Source organism: Amia ocellicauda, chromosome 18, assembly GCF_036373705.1.
Source record: "Amia ocellicauda isolate fAmiCal2 chromosome 18, fAmiCal2.hap1, whole genome shotgun sequence".
NCBI classification, from domain to species: Eukaryota; Metazoa; Chordata; class Actinopteri; order Amiiformes; family Amiidae; genus Amia; species Amia ocellicauda.
The window spans coordinates 24,088,719-24,111,673 of NC_089867.1; the positions used below are offsets into that span (position 1 = coordinate 24,088,719).

Here is a 22,955-nt window from a genome sequence, read left to right on the forward strand (position 1 = left end):
GTAGAATATGGAAATCTTTTTTTTAAATTAACGTATTTAAAAAAAAAAAAGAAGTTGTTAAAGGTAAAGGTTTTATGAGTGTGGCCCATTAACCACTGCTCTTATACTGTAATACATCACAAGTGTGTTGAAGCTGCTGTGTAGCCGGACGAGTGTTCGACAAATCTCCAGTTTCAGCCAAAATGAGGTTTACGACACCGGACAGTCTACGATGGCGGCTGAACACACGTGCTCTTTCCCTTCTGGGTCCCCAGTCTGGTGTGGAAACATGTGAAACATTGATCAAACACTGGTCACCAGAGCTTTCTTCTGAGTTTTATGAGAACGTGCGAAGACGGGGAAATGGAAGAAAGATGAGGAGATGTCCACCATGAAAAAAAAGACTCTAAATCATCACGACCGAAGTCTGAGATCAGACTGTTTTGGCTCCGATCATCACACAGGAGCGTGTGTGGAGCAGCACTAAACAACAACAGTGCAACAACAACAAAACACACCTGCTGGCTGGGTCCCCTACTGGGTCTTCTTGGGGAGTTTTACCAGAAAAATCCACAGGGACAAAACTCCACCTGGGTAGGTTTTAGTCTTGAACGATACAAGAAACAGGACGGACAGCCAGCCCTCAGAGGGACCCACGAAGAATGAGCTTCCCGTGAAGAAGCCTGCAGTTTCCCCTGCATCTGGAGAGCGTCCAGTTAATGGTCCGGCTCAGGAAACGTTCTGAGTGACGGTGAGGGAGCGGACGAGAGTAATGATGGGACAGCTAGAGGAAAACGCAAGTCTGAGGGGTCTTATTCTGAGGAAGGTCACCTATCAGCGTACGCGTTCTCCCAGCATGCCCTCGTAATTTCAAACACAGGGGCGGCTACTTTTAGGTTACAATCTTTAGGTTACGAGCTTCCACTACAAGCTTCTGGGAGAAGGACGTTTTGTATCTGATTCCCTACAACTGAATATGGTTTTACAGTAATGGGACCTAATTCTCACTCCCTTATAAAAGACTATTTATTCAGACCCCACGTCCGATAGTATACCAGATCTCCGGCCAGTCCACCCATCCAAATGTGCACGTGTGTGTGTGTGTGTCTGTGGGTGGGCTGGCTAGCCAAAGATGTGTGTGTGTTGGTGTCTGAGTGTTTTACTGACATCTCCACTGAACAGACTCAACGCCACGCATAGGAACCAGACTTGGAGTCAAGCTATGTGGAAAGCGGGGGACAGAATCATCACAAATCCCAGTGGTGGTTGTTTTTTTTATTTCTGGGAAGCCCTCAGGACAGCAAGAGCCGTCTGACAGGAGAGAGAAACCCCTCCTCTGAGAGTCTGAGTGGAGGGGAGCGCGCAGAGAGAGAGAGAGAGAGAGAGGGAGAGAGGGAGAGGAGGAATGTTATTGCTGGGGAGCACACCAGAGCAGGCCGGGATGTCTCAGTTACACGCCATGGCCAGCACGGGCCCCCCGGGACCCCTTTACACCAGCAGCTCTGTTAACACGCTTGATCCCCTTGGACATCAGCACACATTGCTGACCTGTGATTCCGCGCTCACACTCACAAACACATACATTTTCCCACAGTGAGAATTAAGCCTATAAAATATTAGCCCTTTGTCTCTCATCTTGTCTCATCTGTGTGCGGGGAATGGAATTTTGAGTGTGTGTGTTTATGTATGTGTGTGCATGTTTGTGTGTGAGAAACATACACACTCCCCCCTCCCTTGGAGACATGTAGAGAGTCTGGGATGAGGGAGAGGGGAAGGGGCTCCGAAGGGGGCGATTGAAGGATGTTGATCCCAGGTTTGCAACCCAAACTCTCTGTAGCTTGGCAATACATCAACTCAGCACGAAGAGACCACAGGACGTCAGAAGATGACCTCCTTAACACCTGTTGCAATCCTTAACGCCTTTTCATTCCTTCTGTCTTTCCAATGTTGATGTGGGACGCTTTATAAATGGTACGCATGCTGCAGAACAACAAATCAGAAAGGGGTGTGTTCTGTAGAGCTCTGCTACACAACTCTCCTGAACGCGAGCTAGTGGTTCGTTAGGGAAGGTGACCGACAGTCCAAGCAGGAGGAGGCAAAACGACACGGAATGACTTGAGGTGAGTGAGGAACATGATTATGTAGTCAGTCTATATTCCTGGTGATTTGTTATGAACTAAACAAAACAAAAAAACGGCAAAGACGATAATCCGACGAGCGCCGGCCACACAGCCAATTTACTGCGATGCCAGACCTCACTGTTTCTATTTGATGATTACAATCGTTCTGGAAACGAGTCATCTTAATGTTATTCATATTCAAAACCGACATATCCTCAGCTGTGCAATATCCCACTGTGCGTCTCCTTAATGCATTCTGTATCGCGTCGGGCGCTGAGTTCGCACTTTTCCTGTCTCTTTATCAGGAGCCCCGGGACAGTGCGTAATTATTCTCTCCTGCAGAAATCCAAGGGGCTCAACGGGGTCTGAGGGAAGCGCAGCGGCTGTATTACACAAATCTACATATCTCTCCGTCTTTCTGCTGTGCGTGCGTGCGAGCGGGCCTGCCTCTCTGCTCCCGCTCAGGGAGGAGCACAGTTTTATGCAAAACGAAACCCAGAAGCGCCCGGGCACTCCGCCCCAGCCCCCCGGGGTGACCTCTGACCTGCACGCGCGCCTCGGTGAGCTTGGTCCTCTGCGCCAGCTCCTCGCGGGTGTAGATGTCCGGGTAGTGCGTCCTCTCGAAGGCCTTCTCCAGCTCCTCCAGCTGCTCCGCCGTGAACGTGGTCCGACTGCGCCGCTGCTTCCTCTTCAGCGGCAGGTCTGGCTCCGACTCCACGTCCGAGCTCTCGTCCATGCGGTTTCCTGGAGCGGAGAGAGAGAGAGGGAGAGAGAGCGGGTTGAGAAGGAGCGATTGAAGCCGAGAAAGTGTCGGCCCCAACTTAAGGCTCTCCCGTTTCTGTTTATAATGAACTACAGACCACAATAATATTTGAATACTCTTTTAAGTATTTACAGCTCTTCCAGCCCCCAAACTACACATCTGGGGGGAACCAGAGAACCAAGCAGAGGGACGGGTCTAGATCTACCCGGCACAGGTCTTCCCTGCGATTGGAGTGACTTGCCACAGTGCACCTTGCTGTTTTCAGACATAGGGCCTTGACAAATCGCCACAGGGATGACCGCAGAAAAAACAACAGCAACCATCAATGCAGAAGGACGGCACCCCGTTCGCTTTTGAGTTCCTGTTACTGTAAAAACACACTAAAGTCCCCACTAAACCGCCGTCTCGGCAGCGATCGCCGAACCCCACAATGCACGGCGAGTCAATTCAAGATCGAATTCAGAACAAGGCCTCCGAGTGCCGCACCACGCCAGGCCGCCAGAACCGTTCCTGACGTCTGTGGGCCGCGAACAGTCTCCATGGCAATGCGGAGTTGCGGGAGAGGATTAGGACGATACAGTCTCTTACGGCTTTCACTATTGGCAAGCCGGAGACAGCAAATATTATTTTAATCTGTAGTTATTTATATATGAGAGGCCTTTGAGAATACAATCCTGCATCAGAATTCATCCCAATAGGCCCCGCAGCCATGCAGTAGTGGCGGGGGGAGTTAATCTATCCAGACCACCTTGGCGATCCGTGTACCACTATTCTTTTACAAGCGCCTGGGGGCTGAGAAACAAAAAAAAAAAGGCAATGTGTAAATATTTGCAATATAATATCATATGGGTTTACAGAAAAAAAACACATATACTGTACTCACACACTGTGTTTCAAATCACTATAGCAGATAATCTGTTAATTTTCAGTCACCCTGCCATTTCAATTACACTACGGCATATATTAGTTTTTTTTTTGCATCTTAAGCTAAAGTTTGATGGGATGCGGGCATGTATATATACATTTCAGGTGGATGGATATATGTTTATGTATATTCTGAACACAAAGGCTGAGGCTCTCTACCGACCGGAGAAGGGGAAATAAAGGATAAACGAGTGAAGTACGAATACAGCGCTACGAAAGGAAAACATAACATCGTGTTCACTTCTTGTGTAACGAGACCACATGACTTTTGCTATGTAAGTGGATTGACGCTGTACATTTTCAGACTTACGTTCCGCACATACACTAAAATGCCTGAATGTTTGGGGGGTTTTGAGACCGTATTGGTCTTTTAAATTCAGAAAAATCGACTTCCGTGTTATCTTAAATGAAAATGCTGTCAGTGCCTTAATGTAAAACTATCAAAACTGTAGTCGGGGGGGCAGTACGGGAGCTCTGGTCTGAAGGCCGCATATCAGTGGCCCTTTATGACACAACAACACAAAAAGGACGGAAAGAACCCTCTCTTCTTTTACTTCCTTTCTTTTATTTTGTTTTACAACTGCACTCTGCCCGTTTTATTGATCCCCAGACAGGATTCATCTTTTTCATTTTTATTTGATTTCGTCCTGCCAGATTTTTTTTTGGGGGGGGGGGGGGCTGATCCCTGCAAATCCTCCCGCCAGCTCTGGAAGCCCCGTGCTCCAGACACAGGGCTTAATCCGGGCCATGACTTCTGTTGAAATTTAAGCGATTCCAAATTAGGGATGGCTGAACTCTTATTTCTTATTCAGAGATATTTATACAGGCTCCCCGGTCACCCCGGAGCAGCGCTGATCACTGCCAACCGAGGCGAGAGGGAAGGGCGCGGCCACACCGGAGGGCAGGCGCTCATGGGAGCCCGGATCATCGGCGTGGCGGTTCCCCTGCTTCCCACAAGTCATGAATTTAATAGTGAAACTGGGAAAGTTACTCTGAAATGACGGTGCTATTCTTGTTTATCAAAGAAAAGCGTTGATTTAAGAGGTGACGTCTCTTTAAAGGACACTTCAGCCTGCCACCCAGACGTGACACGAGCCCTCGCTTTAATTAACTCTGCGGTCGACTGTTTGCACGACTTCTATTTACCTACAGGCAAGAGAGAAAGCACGGAAGAAAAGAAACGAAAGAACGGTGCATTGTGTACAAGCCACAAACAGGAGCCCGGGCCAGACCTGTCTGTAACCAGAGATGGATTGTGTGTGTTTTCAGCCACAGGTGAGAACAACACAATTGCCGTACTTGTCTGTGAAGAGGCCTGTGGTTGCGGCAGGTTGTCTCCAACGTCGGCACTCTGGCTAATGTGACGATGGACGCCTGGGGGGACAGGCGGGAGGTGGGGGCTAAAGTTTTTACACAGACTGGGTGTTTAACAGCTTAGTCTTAACACCTACCTAAACAAACACACACACACACACACACACACACTGTATCTTTCTCCCAGGTGGAATGTGAGCCTGCCGGTGGGGGGCGGGGGTAGGGCAGGTGTGTGAGCTTGGAGTATGGAGGGAGGGGTTGGGGCAACACACATGAGGAAATCGACCGGCAAACGTCAAGTGGGCCGGTGACATTCTCCACTAATGAGAGAGAGAGAGAGAGAGAGAGGGAGAGGGAGAGGGAGAGGGAGCGAGAGAGCGCAGGGAGTGGGCATGTGGCGTTTGGTGACGTGGTCTAGTGTTACTGCTCACTTCCTCTCGCCAATTAGGCAAATTCCACCGGTCGTGAGTTCCTCAGCAGAGTCTCTGACTGAGTCACCAAAAGCCGCAGCCCGGACGTGTCTGTCTGTCCATCAAACGCCGCGTGACTCAGGTGTTGCGGTCGGGCCTGTCTTCCGCATGTCAAGCAACCGACGTAGCCGTGAACATGTTTGTCTCGGCCTCAAAACAGCAACGGTGACTCAAAGAGCGTCGGGGGGGTGGGAAGCCTATCGCACCTGCACCCCGGCTTCAGCACATAAGACCGCCAACTGTACACGCGTGTGTGTGCGTGTAAAGGGCCGACAGACGGTCATGTCCCTTTGTGGATGTGCGTGTGTCTGCAGTGGCGGGGGGGAGCAAGATGGCAGAAAAAGGGAAAGAAACAAGAAAAGTCCCCCTCACTGGCCTCCAAATAATACAGAAGAGGGAAAAAAAGGACGAGCAAAATGGCTGGCACTCCTGGCCGGCTCTGGAGTTTAATTAAACAAGGAATTATGGGATTAGGTAGAGACTATCATTACAGGCCACTCGAGAAGTCTTCTCGCGGACTCCTTTTTGTCTCCCCGAGCTCACGTTCGCGAATTCTCAGTGGATTACATGTGGCTGCAGGACATGAGGCCGCATTAATGAAATCAATTTTTTTCCCTCCCCCCATTCCTCTCCCCTCTGTCGAATAAAGACCGATTCTCTCGCCCCGGACGGCACACTCCTGCACACACATGCATGTAGATGTCAATAGCAATGTGTACATATACAGTGCGGCCCTTTGTGGGTTTTTTTACGGCGACGACGCAGCGAACCGCTTTGCTGCTAACTTGCCATGACAACACTCGAGCCCAACACAGCGGTCGATATATCACTGTCCGGAGGCACCGAGGAGTCCCGCGGCTGGGCTGGGGCTTTCATTTCAGAGACAGCATGGAATTTATTTGTTCTCTCCTACATGCGGCTGGATTTGGAACGAAGAGAAAAAAATCTGGGGGAAAAAATAAAAATCCCACCATATCCATTCTTGCTTTGCATCTCTTATGTTTGTCAGCTTAGGGGAAGCTTTACCAAGTCTGAGATTACTGCTCTCTTAAACAGCCACGACGGCGGCACTCTGGGCGTCCCATGTTGCTATTATTATTATTATTATTATTATTATTATTATTATTATTATTATTATTATTAGGTGATTTATTTAATTTCCCTCGCTCCAGCTCTCCTTCTTTAATCCGGTTCAATAAATAAATGAACAACACAAACCAAACCCACACATCTCTAATTGAGACACAGAATGCCATCTTAATGGGACACTTTTGGCCGAAATTCAAAGCCTTGCCTGATGAAGATCTTCTGAATGGCCTATTTCACACCACCGCCCCTTCATCTCCCGTCTGACGGCTCATACCTGGGCCGTACTGTACGCTGAAACCGGTCCGCAGTGAGCTCACTATGGGTCAGGACCGCGCGGGAGAGAAGAGGGGGATTATGGTAATGCCAGAGACAGGGGTACATTCTGGAAGGTTAACCTATACTTTGCTGTTTGCTTGTATGTGATCCAAAGTTTGGCACGCCTAGTTAAAATAGAGAAATTAGGACATAGCAGCAATACGTCAATAAATACATACAGATAATGGGAAGAAAACTGTTTTCATAATCAAGATAATCAACTGTTTGGAAACAAAAGCAAGAATGCCATAGATATGAGTTGTTTCTTTTGCCAGCAGGGCAGCTCTATCGCAATGAAAGATTCACCCTCCCGTGGAGTGGGAAATGGCAGATCTTTCTCTGAGCGCCTTCAACCAGCCTGTAAACCACAGGCTTTCATTGTGGGGGAATAACCGCCATGTTGTTGTAGAATTAGTGGAGAATCTAACGTCAGACGCGAAGGAAAAAAAAATTACAATCCATTACAGAAGTGAGGTCAATTTCTTAATCGTTTACCCTGCTTTGGAACAAATAGGGAACATCCCGATTACATCCTATATAATAATAAGGCTGTAATTCCATTTCAGGTTCTGGGGAGATTGATAAACTACTCAAGCCTTGCTCTTGCGATTTATCATAAAATTAAAGCCTAATTATGTACTATCGGGTGTGCATTATGCCTTCTTTAAGTATACGCCTCTAGGGCACAGGCTAATTTATAGATATTGTATTTAAATGCACTGCGTTGAGGGGGGGGTGACAGTGGAAAAGCACAGCCACCTCTTCTAGTTCACAACTTTCCTAACGGAGACAGTCACCTGCCTCGACTCACCTCTGCCTTCCAGGATGATACTTTCGGACCCGTGCCGAGGACGGATTCAGTCACTTCTCTCTCTATCTTCCTCTTGTTTTACATTTCTAATTAAATAATCCCATTAATTAGGGCCAGGCCTTATGGTTCCCGATGGGATGCCTCAGACTTGTTGTGATAACCGAAATCAGGCGTGAGATAGGGCCATAATCGAGAGCCGAGAATGGAGCATTTGCCGTGTTCATCTCTTAGCGTGCTCCCAGCTGTGGAGGGGTCCCCCTGTCAGAGCAGCGTGTTGGTGGCATGTCGTGATGGATGGAGGTGCTGGTGGCACACGACCGCCGCGGGTTGGTGGTCTGTTATTTGCCCAGCACAGGCGAGAGATGTGCCAGGGCACCAGTTAGGCACATTATGAGAATATCAGGCCAATCTGGGAACAACACTAACCCTTCCTTCTGTGTTTTAATCAGCTCCCTGCCCTTAAAACTCTGCTGTTGTTGAAACCTAATGTATTCTCAACATGCACTGAATTATGTTCTCCAGACATTCATTTGTATTTATTTGTATATATTGATTTTTTCTGCATTTGGAAACAGGCATTTTGTGTAAAAAGGCAAGTAGTGAAACGCCAAGTTCATTCTTTCAATGTTATGATTATTAATATGATTATTTCTGTGGTCGGGGGGGTGTTCTACAGCAGTCTGCAGTTTTGGCCACAGCATGAACACAGTCCAGTCCCACTAACTCTTTGTTGAGTCCAGACTCTGTTCTGAGCACAGGCAGATGGGGAATCCATCAATAATGTTGCGCCTGGCCCCTTCCCTTCTCCCTCTCTCCCCTTCGACTCTCTTTTAACCTTTCTCTTTTTTTCCCCGGTGCAGTCCTCCTCCCTCCCCTCTCCGAGCCGGGCCCTTTTGTTCGGCCCTCTAAAGCGCCTGAGGTAACGTGGCCTTGATCAACTCCCGGCCACAGCTGTGCTGTCCATAAAGAGCGCGGCGTGGCGTGCTCAATCACGCTGCCGTGGCAGGGGGACAGACGCTCCGACATCTGTCTTCATCACTGTTAGTAAAGGGAACCACTCTGCCCTGAGATTCACTACAAGAAACTTTCTATCTGTTTATATATTTATATTATTATCTCAAATCAAATTAAGTCTTGGAAGCCCGGAAAGAGAACGTGCCACAATGCCACAATGCAGATTACTAGGATTACAGCAGAGTCCAAACATGCAATGCCAACCTCTCTGTTGTCCGACGGCCATAGCTACCGGTGATTAAATTAATTGATATACAATACATATCAATCACAAAAACCTACCTACTGTATCACACTGAAAGCTGATCCATTTAAGTCCACATAAACACTGAGGATATAATGCACAACAAACCTCCTCCTGACTAAAGCAGGCCGTGTTCGGATGTCACAGGCCCGGTCTGCATCCGTTTCTGCCCTTCAGATCCGACCTCCGCGCACAAACTGCCCCTCAGTGCCAACCAGCAACATGAGAGAAGCGAGCGTCTGCCGGGGCATTGTGGTCGGGTTTCAGTTTTTGTCACAAATCGATTGAAATGCATTGCTTTCTGCTCCTCAACTATGGGTCAACGGAGGCACTGACTACCTTTAAACACCTCCCTCAAAACAAGAAGGTGGATAATGCTTTCAAAACAGTGTCATCTCCGATGGCTCAACTATCCTGTGACTATCAATAATCCCGCTGGTTCTTTCTGAATATGAAGCCCAACTCCCTTCAGAAAAGCAGGCGATGTGGCTCCAATTGTATCAGCAAACCCCTGCCCATGCCCACCTCCACCACAAACCCACTGTGCAAAGGAATACGAAAACAGCAAGTGCAGTCGGGTACAGTATTGATTTATAATGGCTTCTCCTTTTTTTCTGGAGCCAAATTAGTTCCAGATTAATTATAATCATAGCTCCGCTTTCAATATTTTCCAAGCATCTGAAAAAACGCAAGAAAAAACAGAAAGCCCCGTTTTGGCAAAGGGAATGACACCAGTTGAAAATGAACTGATCTATCTGTGCACACAATATTTTATTTTCGTTTTCCCAGAAGGAAGGAAAGAGAGGAGAAGACAAAAAAAAAAAAAAAAGAGTAAGCGTATCTTCCCTGCTGGTTTTGTTTACGTGTTTATGTTGTGTTTGTCTTTTGTTGTTGTTGTTGTTGGTGTAATTATTCTTTTTGTCAGCTAACTGAGACGAGGGGAAGAAGGGGGGGAAAAAACTAATTATATCGGCATACTATAATGAGCTCAGTAAGCCAGAGATCTGATTTGCTATCTCTGACATCCATCTGCCTCGCTGCAATCTCTGCGGCTCCAGGCTCGGATCAAAAAACAAAAACCCGCGCATCCCCTCCTCAGGTCTGTTTGGGATCTGAACTTCAGATACTGGTATGCAGAACGAGGGAGGGAGGGAGGAGAAGGAGGGGAGGGGGGGATCGCATATAAAACCGAAAATGAATGACAGGGGAGGAATCTGCATCTCTCAGAGAGCGCGCCGAGGAGACGCTATGGATGATGCTTCCCATTCAGTCCCGGGGAAGGAGCTGCGAGGGGGAGTTTCAATCTGAACTGTCGAGAGCCGCCCCCTCAAAACACAACAACATCTGATTCACAAGACGTGACGCGGTTTGGAAGCTCCCAGTGTTTTTGCCACCTGATTTACTTGGAATGGACAAAGAGTTGCATTGATAATTACTGTCCATTTTGTCAAACTCCACAATATAAATTTGAGGCCAAATGACTAACCAGGGGAGTGGGGCATCGCTGTGTAAGGTAGATCTGTGCACCACTGATAGGAAACTCCTGCTTTTATTGTTGTCTGGCACTGTCTGGCACCTTTTTGCCACACCTTTCACACCGCACAAGCGCCAACATATTAGACTACGTTTAACAACATTTCCACAGCGGAGATCAAGTCGAAGTTCAGCTTTTACAGGCAACTCCTGCCGGGCGGCTAATTTACAGACGAAGGGGACCGATCTTCACCGAGTCTAACAGTCGCCCCACCTCTTGTCCCTGGGCTACGCGTGTAGAGAACAGTCTTGTGCAATGGCTGGTGGAGGAACCCTTCACAACACAACGCTGTATCCCCCCAGGCCAACGAACGCACTCGAGCGCAGGGAAAGCCAAGAAGGAGCATTGCGGGAGGCGAAGTCGAGCGCTCCCAGATTACAGTCTCCTTTGAGCGTTCAGCTTTAAGTTTGGTTGCATGTGCGGGGGGGTTCTTGTCCGCCTGTGTAGCTCAAGTTGTTTTGCTCCGTTGCATGTGTGTATTCTCTGTGTGTTTGGTTGCTAAGTGGTTGCTGTATTACTATTACCACCTCTCTTCGTTGACAAGTTGGCAAAACTGCTTTATTAAACAGGTATTAAGGGAGGACACCTATTCATGGTGGTGCCGACTTCTTGACGGATATCGGAAACTAGCTGCCAGTCTTTAATCATGCTGGTGCCTCACTCAGTTTGCGACCACAAGATTTTCCAGTTTCCTCAGGCACACAACGACTACTAAAACTATGAAGAAACAACACGATATGAATGCTAGGCTGTCCTGTGGCATTTCTTGGAATCGGTTTCTTTTGCAACAACAAAAATCCTTTAGGTTAGTCATGAATCGAAAGAAAGTGATTAATAAGCCATTATGAATTTAAGAACATTAAAATACCAACGATTTATCTGCTCCCATGAAGAAACACTTTTTTTTCCACAGCTGTCAACAACCAGCCTTTCTCTTTTAACCTCCTTCAAAATTTAGGCTCCATCCTTTTCTTCTATTCAACTTCCCACGTGCAAATTCCTGCGCTGATCTCTCATCTTGATTAAAAAAAAAACTAAACGATGACGATTTCTGTTTAAACGGGAGAAAGGGAAGATGGGGTCGACGATGGTGATGAAGTAGAAGAAATGGGACAAATAGATAAGAAGAAAAAAACAAGGAAGGGAGGAAAGTGGGGGATTCTATCATCTTTGGCTCCCAACAAACAATTAGCCCTCTTTTCATTCTTTAGGGGGGGAAAAAAGAGAAAGAAAGAAAGAAAGTTTGAGAAGGGAAAGAAGAAAAAAAATAAGAAGTGGAGGCGATGGGCTTTTATGGGTCTTGTCATGTGTGTGAAGGCGCAGGGGCTTTTTGTCTGTGCGTCTGTGTGAGTGTGCGCTCACCTTAAACAACAGAGCCGCTCTCAGGGCCTCCCAGCTCTTTCAGCCCGAGAGAAGGAGCACCTTAGGGGGCCATTAAGGTCTGAAAAGAGTGCTGACAACCCAGCGCAGCTCTGTGGGGCATCAATAAACGCTGACATATTGACTCTCTGTGCCCAAACTCAAATGGAAGGTGCTGCCTGAATATTAAACCATTACGGGGTCGAGGGGTGGGGGTCCTTTGAAGGGGGTGGGGGTGCGGAGGGCTGCAGCGGGGGTAGGTTTGGGGTCCCAGTTTCTGCATGATGCAAATTCCCCCAAATCAACGAGGGCTACCTGTTTCTCTGCCGAGTTCTCTCAACAAAATGTGCTTCAAATTACCGTTCATATGCATTTATGGATGTGTGACGCCCTTCTGTTACTTTTCCCTGGTTGCGTTTTCATGTTTTTTAAGCGACGCAGCTATCACACTCTTGAGCAAACGAAGCCCGCGGTCATAAAGAACTTAATTAAACGTGTGAGCCGATGAAAGGAACAGGGTGGGTAGAAACCGAAATCCCCCGGATAGTGACACACAGAAAACAAGAAAACAAACACACGTTTTGAAATTGATACTGGTTTAAATCTGAATCTCACCGTGCCCGTCTTCTGTTACAGACCACGAAATGTGTTCTGGTTTAGATACGGGCTGTTTAGAAAGCCACACTGCGCTGGATCGTTCCATCAGAGTTGATTAAATTAAAGACTCCAGAGTCCAGAGTTGGGATTTTAATTTGGAAAAGAGAAGATTCAGGGAAAATCAGAAAAATACTTATTATTTTCAGATTTTTTGGACTTTGAGAAAAGCTGTTCTTGATTTTTTTCCTTCTAGGTTCCTTTACTTCTCCACAGCACGTTGAGGATCTTATTAATAATGTAAACTATTCAGTAAATGGAAAGCAAGTTGATGAATTTTTTGTACACAAAACAGCTCCAGAGTTTTCAACGGCTAAATAACCAAATAAATAAACACAAGGGCCAACCAGGTTACTCAATCAGTTGGCAATGTTTTATACTTTTCAAATGTTTTTAATTCATAATTTAATGTATATCTACCTGTTGTATATTTTAAAAAGTAAATAAACTATACCAAAATAAATACTATGTTGATTTTTCTAGCAGAAATATGCTATTCAGATGAAACGCTTGGGCTTAACTAACTCAATGAAAGCTGGGACAAGGACCCGATTCAATTTCTACCTGGCAGCTTTGGGGAAACAGGTATTGAAAGACGCCGGGTTTAGTTTTACAGCAGTTCTCAGTTCCACTTCTTGGACAATGGGATTTCACTTCCTGGGATTAAGCTCCTGCTAATTGGGGTCACAGCGAAAGTAATAAAATTAAAGAAAAACGACAGATTGAAAAAAAAAAAAAGAAAACTGGTAAAGCCAGGAGATTCGTCCTGTTTGTCGTTGCAGTAATCACTCACAGCTCACTTTCAAATCCTGCCAGCGCCTATTATTTTGCATTTTGCATATTTTTCAAAGCTATTAACTGCATTTCTATTGGCACACAAGCCCCAGTGGCTGAGGCTGAATATTCACACTGTAAGATGCCGAGTCTAACATCTTTCCAAGGGCTTTACTGACTGACCAGTTTTGTAAGTTCATACAAACTCACAGAATCAATCCCTGCAAGATACATCTACTACCACCACCGCTCCCATTAACGGCGGGACACAGGAGTGCTGTAACTCTTTACATTCGACTGAAACACTGTCCTATTACCACTGAGATTCAAAACGCCCAGGGCTCCAAAATACAGCTGTCCCACTCATCGAAAGACGTCTCTCGTCATTTTAATCAGGAATGCAGGACTCCTCGCTAACTGCTTTCTTACGTATGTTTTGTTAAACCTTTTAATAGTTAATTATTCATGTGGAAGCAACACATTGATTTAAACTGCGCAGTGGGAGTTACCAGATCCAAGAACACAATTACTGACGATAATATTAACCCAGTGGAGGACCTTGCAGATGCACAAGAAGAGAAAAAAAATGAATGGACCGAGAAACAAACAACCACAACAGTATGTATATATAACAAAAAAAAAAAACATTTAAAACGAGCATCCCACATATGACAAGATTATACAACGGCCTGTAAACACCCAACATAAACATGTGAAAATATTGCAGCACAATAAAGACGTTGACCATTTTATATATTTCCACAGTATCTACAGACAACCAGCATAAAACTCATCTTTAGCAGCAAGGTAATCAGTCCATCAAGCTTTAGGAAAAACTAGAACAGAGCCTCTTAACTCTGCTCAGAGGACCCTGCCACAGTACAGCGATCATTGTCAACACTTTAAGCTTTATTACACACACACACACACACACACACACACAAACCATTCCTCATTACAGTGGGTGACACACGGCGCTGTGTTGGGCGTGTGGGTGAGGAGGTTGCAATGAACTCCAGACGCTGGGGTTGAGCAGAAATGTGCTGAGTGTCCTCTTATCGCAGCATTACTCTTTACAAAACGAACACTTTTTAAGTGCAAAGTATTTATCTGCTCTTCCTCATCCCTGGCATGTGGTTTCATTTGAGATAAAAACAAGAGCACAAACAAGAAGCGCTGAGCATCTATGTAACCACTCTGATTTAGATTAAGGAAGAGGAAAATACACAGAAGACATATCGTCTGTATTAAAGCAAGCTTCTGCTGGACAGCTCTGAGCTTAAACAAAGAGAGGCCCAAAAAAGTTTTATATAGCAAGAGAATAATCTTATTTCGAAAAGAGCAGATTAATAATCAAAGATAGAGGCTTTTCTGTTTCAAATAAAGAACTGATTTGAGCTTCTTGACTCTTCTTTAAAGATTATAGTTAATAGGTGCCCTAAAAAGAAACACAATATATATATATATTGTGAGAGAGAGAGAGAGAGAGAGAGAGAAGATTGTTTGGCATATTATCTGACATGCACTTCATATTTCTTAACACTCCTTTAATGGGAAAAATGTGTATGTCAAAGAATATAGCTGTCAAATATAGCTGTCATTTCAGCGATATGTTTATTCAAATGCAAGCTACTCTCGAAATGTGTTGACAATTACAACGAGCACACCTCGGAGACGGTGATTTTTAAATCTCTGAGCACTTGCTGTCAAATTTGCTTCCCTTTTATTCGAAAGAAAATGTAGGAGGATAAAGCAGAAGACAACGTAGCCATGAAAATAAAATGTTGTTTCTACTCAAACACGATATAGCAAATATAGTTTATTCAGATACATTTAAAAAAGCAACAGCGGTGCATTTACACACAAAGCTGTCTTGTTGATGTGATACATTTGAATCTTATATTCTTTTTCCCCCCTTTACATTTTCAAGGGTCACAATAGATTCAATCAACAGAAGCTCGGGATAATATTGGCGGAAGAAGTTATTTAATATCTCCCATTGGTGGCACTGCCTTTACTTTATTCGAAAACAGGATATTAATGTCTGCTACTAGTACACACACTCTATATTTTGCAGAGCAGAGAGAGAAAAGGAAAGCCGTTCTCCGAATCAGTGTGAGCGTAGCCCGAGGAGAGAGTGACAGTGGACGCATAAATAAGCCCATTAGTTAAAAATGTAAGACAAGCCCCTGTTTGAAGTTGGGGAACCCGAGTTGCCTCGCGCAGCTGGCGCGCCCCACTGCTGTTCACACACTGTCCACCGCATTCACATTTTAAGTTGGTGGAAAAAATCTGAACAAATTTCTGATTTGCAACACTCTGGGAACATGTTGATTGTCTTTGTGCGAGTGAAAAACACACGTATAAATAAAGCAAATGAAGATTCCAGGGTGAAGCCGTTAAAAAGCATAAAATACGAAATTTTATGGCCATAAGTGGCGTGGGCTGATGGTGATTTTTAAACCAGTGGACCATGGTGGTAAGTTAGCTTAATCATTGCTGTGAAACTGGGAAAGTAGCGCCTTCCCTAATTACTGTTGCATATTATGTGAGGCGTGCCTCCATTGTAATAAAATTAGGCAGAGATTCTTGTTGTCTATTTCTAATGCGCTTCTGTGGTTACCAGAGGATTGTAATAATCCACGGCACTATCCCCGACTACACAGGCTGTCAAAGTTTGACAACTCGGGCAGGCACAGAGAATCGGAGGAAACAAAGTTTGAAATAAATTAAAGACATAGCAGAACATGTTTCTCTTTCTCTCTCTCTCTCTCTCTCTCTCTCTCTCTCTCTCTCTCTGCATTCTTATGCTGCCCTTTCTTTAAATGAAAAAGGGATCAACTTTACAGCAGAGCCTGTTGAACATCATAACAGGGAGCAGAAAGGGGGCATTGAGTGTTATTAAAAGTATAATTGTTTTTGCATCAACTTTCTCTTTAGGGTTATGAGCCGGATATGATACCGAATCATTGCTTATTAATCAATGTAATATTATCTATCTACCAATTTGTAATAAAGGCATATCTGTTTCTTACACTAAGTTCAACTCTCAGCAGTCAGTGGAGATTCACTCAAAGTACAGCTGACAGCCTGTTTTTGAGTCTCTAAATGAGCAGCACGTATAATACGAGATAAAACTCATAACAACACGTGCTGTTAAATCTCACAGTCGGAGGTGACGAACCTTACAGGCATATTTAAAAAAAGAACCGCAAATGAGCATATTATTTTAGCAAATTAAGTGTTTTAAGAAAAATCGCAGTGAGAAAAATCGATTACAGGAAACCAGCTTCTATGAACACGAATATCACACCTAAATCCAACTGTTCCCTTCAGCCGATGAGAAAAATGTTTGAGAGCAGCTCATAATTGTTATTGATCAACCCCCGAATGACATTAATGTATATGATTATGCGTGAATGAAACTGAGTGAAATGGGATCAATAGAAACAGACACATAGCCACTACTCAACGCCATGCTGAAGGTGTAATCGAAGCGCGCACGGGTTGAGTAGTGTGTGGCTCTAGTCGTGTTCGCATCTCCCTCGGGGGAAACAAAGACAAACTTTTTCTGGAGTCCCAGGGCAGTTGGGGAGTGTCAATATTATTGAGGAGCTCCAGCTAGTGGCTCTCGAGAAAAGCGCAGGAGTCTGGTGAGCGCAGACACACCGAACCGACTGGACTGTGCTGGAGACACGGGTCTACCGACTGCCCACCGTTCGGACGTTGCCCGGCCGGCTGGAGAGACCAGGGTGACTGAGTTCAAATGCAAGACCACAGCGTGACGCCGGGGAGCAGACAGATCAGTTTGCACCACAGATCCACAGGAGCAACTGAGAAGCATGTCTTAGATGTACAGAAAGAAGAAAATCTAAGCTGTTCTGTTCTGTTTTTTACACAGGCTTTGTACTTTTCTTCGTTTTGTTTTGTGAAATATATATAGATAAACAGATATTAAAACAGACACATAAGGAACCTAGAATTCCAACTCAGTAGCTGACAAAACTGTTCTAGTCAAAACTATGAATAGGGAATTCAAAGATAAGTCAAGGGATGTTTATTTATATAAGAAAATTGCCCTGATGCAGATGACAGTTAGGCAACCCCTCATCAAAGTGGGGGTTCCTCGCAGGTGTGTAAGTGCCTCTGCGGTTTGTTTCCACATCCTAAAGGAATCTGGCACTCTGTTGCCCAGTTGGCCGAGAGTGAGGTGAGCTGCCTCGGTGCTCCGGGAGAGACTGATCGATCCCCTGTCAGGGAGGGGGTAATCGAGGCCTCGGCACAGGTGACCGCCGTGGCCCCGCCGCGGCCTGGCCGAGCCCCAGGGGCCAGGAGGAATTAATGGAAGGATTTCATAAAAACCCAATAAACGCCTCAGCCGGCTCTCTGGCGGAGATGCTCACATCGACAGTTTTGTTAAGCTGCAGAGGTCTGTGTTTCTCTGACCTCCCGTACCGAAGCCGCGCGGAGATGTGGAGACAATTTCGCTAGTTCAGGGAAGACTGGATGTTTGTGAATCTGTTTCACTCGGGGGCTGCTGGCCGTTTCAATTTTGTGATGCTTGTGTTGGGAAGACCACAAGTCTTTCCCGTCAATTGATTTTGAAGTATTTGATGATATGAGGAATGATACAGGAAGAGGATATAAACTTCCTTAACATGCTACCATGTGAACTAACAGTACAACCTTTGAAAATCATATCTGATGAGCAACTGAGCAGCAATAAATACCACAATTCTGTCACAGAGCTTAAAAAAGACAACAGACACCGACAAACACACCGATTTCAGTGAATGTGGAAGCTGAAAGTTCAGCCAAACTTAGGAAGAATATCCTTCATTACACTTAGGCCCCAAACACAAACCCGGTTACTGCAGCAACTCCATATTAAAGATCCCAGTGACACCATGGCACTGCTGTTTTGGAGTTTGTAGATGCTGCCAAGACCCAAAGTTCATCCACTAACGGGATAAGGAGCTGGAAATAGGAATCGGCCAGCCATGAGATCGAGGCACAGACTCGTACCCCTGAAAACAGAGAGCCGTGACTCTGAAATGGCTCACCAGAAATTAAAGAAAGCAAACCACAATTCATCACTGGAAATCCCATGCAAATAGAGGGTAACACCCCCCAAAACAAGAAGTCTCAGTGAGGCCCATTATCCCAATTTACACAGCCAAGAGGTCCAATGAAAACAACTGTTCCACTAACACAAACAATTAAAGACGATGTATAAATAACAGGATAACGCGCTACAAAGGCCCTTTGCGGTCTGAGTCAGCGTGTGGTTCTGGGTTTCCACACCGCCCGTCCGGCCGAGCGGTAGGAAACTCATAATGTGGAGCATTATTGGAAAACGTATTAACCTGTGGCGGTGTGGCGTTAACTGACACGGTGGGAGTGTTGCAGCCAGCTCTGCTTTAGTCAAACAGCTTGCGGACCGAGTTACAGAGGCCCGTTCTGGCCAAGACCAGGCGGGCCACAGACGCCACGGCCTCTCCTAAACCCGGCCGTGATTGTGGACACCCTCCCAACCAACATACCGCCACTTGTATCCTCCGATTCATCAGACAGCACTGTCACAGCACAAATCCCAACAAGGGCATGCCGACAGAATAATGAAGCCCCGAGGATCCTGCTGCCCTCCTCTTTGGTTTATATTTAACCGTTTTATGACCTCACAGTGCCCCGCGTAGCTGCGATCGTTTTATGGCCGGCTATCCCTTTAATGGGCTCTTCTTAGCGGGGAAGCCGGTGCAGAGAGTCCCATTGTCTCCCGAGTTCATTAATTGAGTTAATATGTACTTGCTCTTTGTTGCTATTCTGGAGAACTCAGCTGGGTGGTGCTTGGAGGTGGAGGGAAGGTCAGGGGCTTGTGTTTGAAGCCGCATTACAATCCACATATTTCCTTCAGGGCCTACGGACAGTGTTTACTACACCCTTGAATATCTGAGACCCAGTGGGACGATTAGCAGGGAAGCTATGGACAAACATAAAACTGTCGAGCGCACAATCACGACAGTGTTGCTGTCTTCAGTGGCCCACTGGACAATGCTGTAATAGGATTTCCAGACTTGAGTCACAATAAAGCCCCAGAGCCCTATAAACACACTGATATTGTTACTTCAAGGTCTTTCATGAATACAATTATGCCTTGATACCTTTTTTATAATAAGCCCCGTATTAAAACACATTTAATAAATAAATTAAACGTAGAACTGAAATTGAGCTGCTGTGATGCTTTTGGAATCTGATTTTGACATTAAATCACAACTTGAATGAAGGCTGGTTTGTTTTGATGTATAGGCAACAGGTTGGGATCGAAGGGAGTGAACGGCGCCCCTTAAACAGGGCAGCACTTGAGGCGTGCCATTACAGACGACCCCTCTTTTTAAATATAATAACAGATACATCGGTGCATCCGCCATAAGCCTTAAGGTACTAATCTATAACACTGAGAGCCCTTGTCTCTTCCTGTGCCGTAGTTCAGAATTACGGGTAAGAGGAAAGTAAATGCCTCTTCAAAAATAAATTGTTTTTCTTGTCTAGACAGATACCCACTCAAGACTGCCAACAAACAGGAATGTCATTTCAGCGATTCCTCATTCCCCCTCTTCTTAGTTATTACTGCGGTTGTGTCTAAAGAGAGAAAATCACTGTGATGATGATGATAATAAAAAAGGAAAAAAAAAGTTTTGCCGGACCCTTTCGACATCGTGGTGTCGCTTGATGACCTTGAGCGATTTCTGTAGCTTGTAAGCCACCGGCTCAAAAAATTTTAATAAAAAAACTGCTGTGTGTGTATGTGTGTGTGAGTGTGTGTGTGTGTGTGTGTCGTTCTCAGAGCATGGTGCTAATAAAGAAACGATCAGACGAATTAACCGGAGCGCATTCCTCGGCTGGGAGCACCACCTGACTCAAGAGTTTCGGAAGAGAAGGGGAAAATGCAGAAAGAGAAATAGACGGGGCAAGGCTGCCTTAGAAAAGACGCTTGGTAAACTAACACAGTATTGATCTCTCCTTTTGCTTTTTTTTGTCTAAAAAGGCCTCATCCCTTCTAATAGCTGTCTCGGAGCGTAATCTCTCTCTAATCTGCCTCTCTCTCTCCCAGCCCCCTCTTTGTCCCGTCCTCTGTTCGCCTCAGATTGCTTTAGTTAACTGCCCCGCTGGAATATCGCTCGGGGAGCCGATTGTGTTGCTAATGTTGACACCTGCCGGATCGGGCCCGGGTGCCTTTGCAGCGCGGCGGCTGGTTTTGTGGCCTGTGATCCCAGCCCGTCTTGGGTCACCCCTCCTGGGAGCGCCCCTCTTTAGGGAAACTAAGTGCGGGTTAGCGGGGTCACAAATCACAGCCCTGGCTGCGCTGTCTGAGAGCGGGGAGCCCGAACGAGTTAGTCTCCTCACCCCCCCCCCCACCAGCATGAGAACAATATTTGTAACTAAACCAGAACTACTTAAATGAGTGAGAAATGTCATCATCAGGGTGAGAGATTAAGTATCTCTCTATCACTGAAATACATTTATTGAGATGCCTAGGATATATTTATGTTATTATTATTACTATTATTATTTTGCCCAGAATATAAATGCACAGGTGTGGTCATAGGATCCTCGCAGCTGTTTTGCCCCCCAGTATTCATTTTCTGCTTCCATTTATTTTATTTTATTTTATTCGACAAGTACCTTCAATGTTTACTTAACTACGGCTAAAACACAGCATCATTTTCTTAATGATCTTAAATCACTGCACAGCATTAACAAGATGCACAGATTGGCTACAGACTGTGTTCAAGTATATTTTTTAAATGTAGGTGGGGAAATTGGATGTTATTTCTTTGAACCCGATACACATACTCCACGGCAGAGATTCACAGCAGTGATCTGTTGCTCAGAGCTGGACTGAACTATGAATTACAACAACAATAATTGACTGTGGATAAAGATTTTGATTTTTAAAATCCATACTAGATCTTAAAAGTAATCTTTTATTTATTCCCTAACGAGGACACACTATGCTATAGGAGAACAAAACCCCTCTCTCCATCATGAACTCCTCAGATGTGGGGTTGAATGGCAGTGCTGTTTGTTTACATGTCCCCCTCCCCCTCAAAAAAAGTCCATTGTGAGAAATGCACAGCTAACTCCCCCGCACAAGTCAAAAGAAACATACTTAGGAAATATATATTATTGTACACATCCATTAGAAGCCACTAAAGCTCATCAGCTTGGCTTGGGCATGATTCACGGCTAGCTCGGTGTCCGGGCCCGGCATATGGCTCAGCAGTGCAAGTCCAACAGGGCCATCATGCTGGACTTACGGCACTGACGCCGAGAGAGAGACCCCCTAACACCCCCGAGTCCCCCCTCCCACTGCAGATGTACATTAATGCAAAAAAATACAGATCTGCGGTGCACAAGAAACACCCCTTCCTTTTAACATGCTGTTGTCTAGCTTGATCGTGTCAGTTTGAAGGAACCCATTCAAAGGTATTCATGCATCTGCCTTTGAGGCACAATGGCTGCTAGTTTATAAACTGTCTGCCCGGCTGCCTGAAGGCTTTAGTTCTTATTGTTTTCCTCCTCTTAATAAACTTTTGGAGGAGTTCATCAACTCGCCTGAATAGCTGATGCAGTGAGTCTCAAGACGTAAAATAACAGAAGGTTCTTTTTTTCTCCCCTCTTCTTCTTTTGCCTTTTTCTTTCTTTCTTTCTTTTTTTAAGTGAGCATTTGTCTGTCAATGGAGAGAGTAGGCTGTCAAACATCAGAAGGCTCTTAGAACCAACACATTAAAAAAGAGAAAGAAAAAGAGAATGCATTCCATTTAAGGAACAGCGAAGAGTTTTAAAGAGAAACAGAAGAACAATTGCATTTTCGCTTATTCTACAAACAAAAAAGAGAGAAGACAATTCAAGTGCCATGATATCTTACTTAAAATAAAAACAACAACTAACATTGAGACCGATCTGAGATGAAGACTGCGGCTCCACGTTAATAATCTTGCATTCGTATATTCACTGTTTTCGGGCACTTTAAAAAGCAACATATATTTTACATGGTCTGCTACAGCATAAGGTGAAGTTGCCTGCAGCCTAATTGTGTTCCCCATAAAGCCCAAATCACTGTACAGTACAGTGTACAGACGCATGATTAATTGCTGTGTTTGGTTAGGAATTGTATAAAGAAGTGATAAAGAATGCACCCACCACAGCAGTGGAGTAAATAATTAGAGCAGTATATTTTTCTCTCCTTTTTGGGGGATTTTAAGATTTGCTGACACCCGTTAGACAGGCAGCACAAATTATATAAATGCAATAAATTTTAATATTGGCAGTAAGCCATTAATCCACTGTTATACCTTTAAACAGTGTGAAAATGTTAGCAAAACTTTAAAGCCCTTAATAGATGTCTATTTTAATTAATTTCATACCTAATTAGGATGGACTGGCGCATTTCAGGGCGAGCTCCCCTGTTCCTCCCGCGGGGGGGGCGAGCGCAAACACGCAGGCGCAGTGGCCCTCTCTTGCGCCGCACATTTCCCTGCCCCCCCCAACCCTCCCCCCTCCCCCCTCCCCCCTCTCCTCCTCTCCTCT

At 45.3% G+C, this 22,955-nt stretch overlaps 1 protein-coding gene across 2 annotated transcripts in view; it reads right to left on the reverse strand.

Annotated features, from left to right (window-relative positions):
• Window positions 1-22,955, reverse strand: part of pax7a (paired box 7a) — a 76,006-nt gene that overhangs the window by 35,604 nt on the left and 17,447 nt on the right. For both annotated transcript variants that reach the window (XM_066690989.1, XM_066690988.1), the window contains exon 5: window positions 2,644-2,843. In XM_066690989.1, coding sequence (XP_066547086.1) covers window positions 2,644-2,843 — 200 coding nt within the window. The remainder of the gene's footprint in view (window positions 1-2,643; window positions 2,844-22,955) is intronic.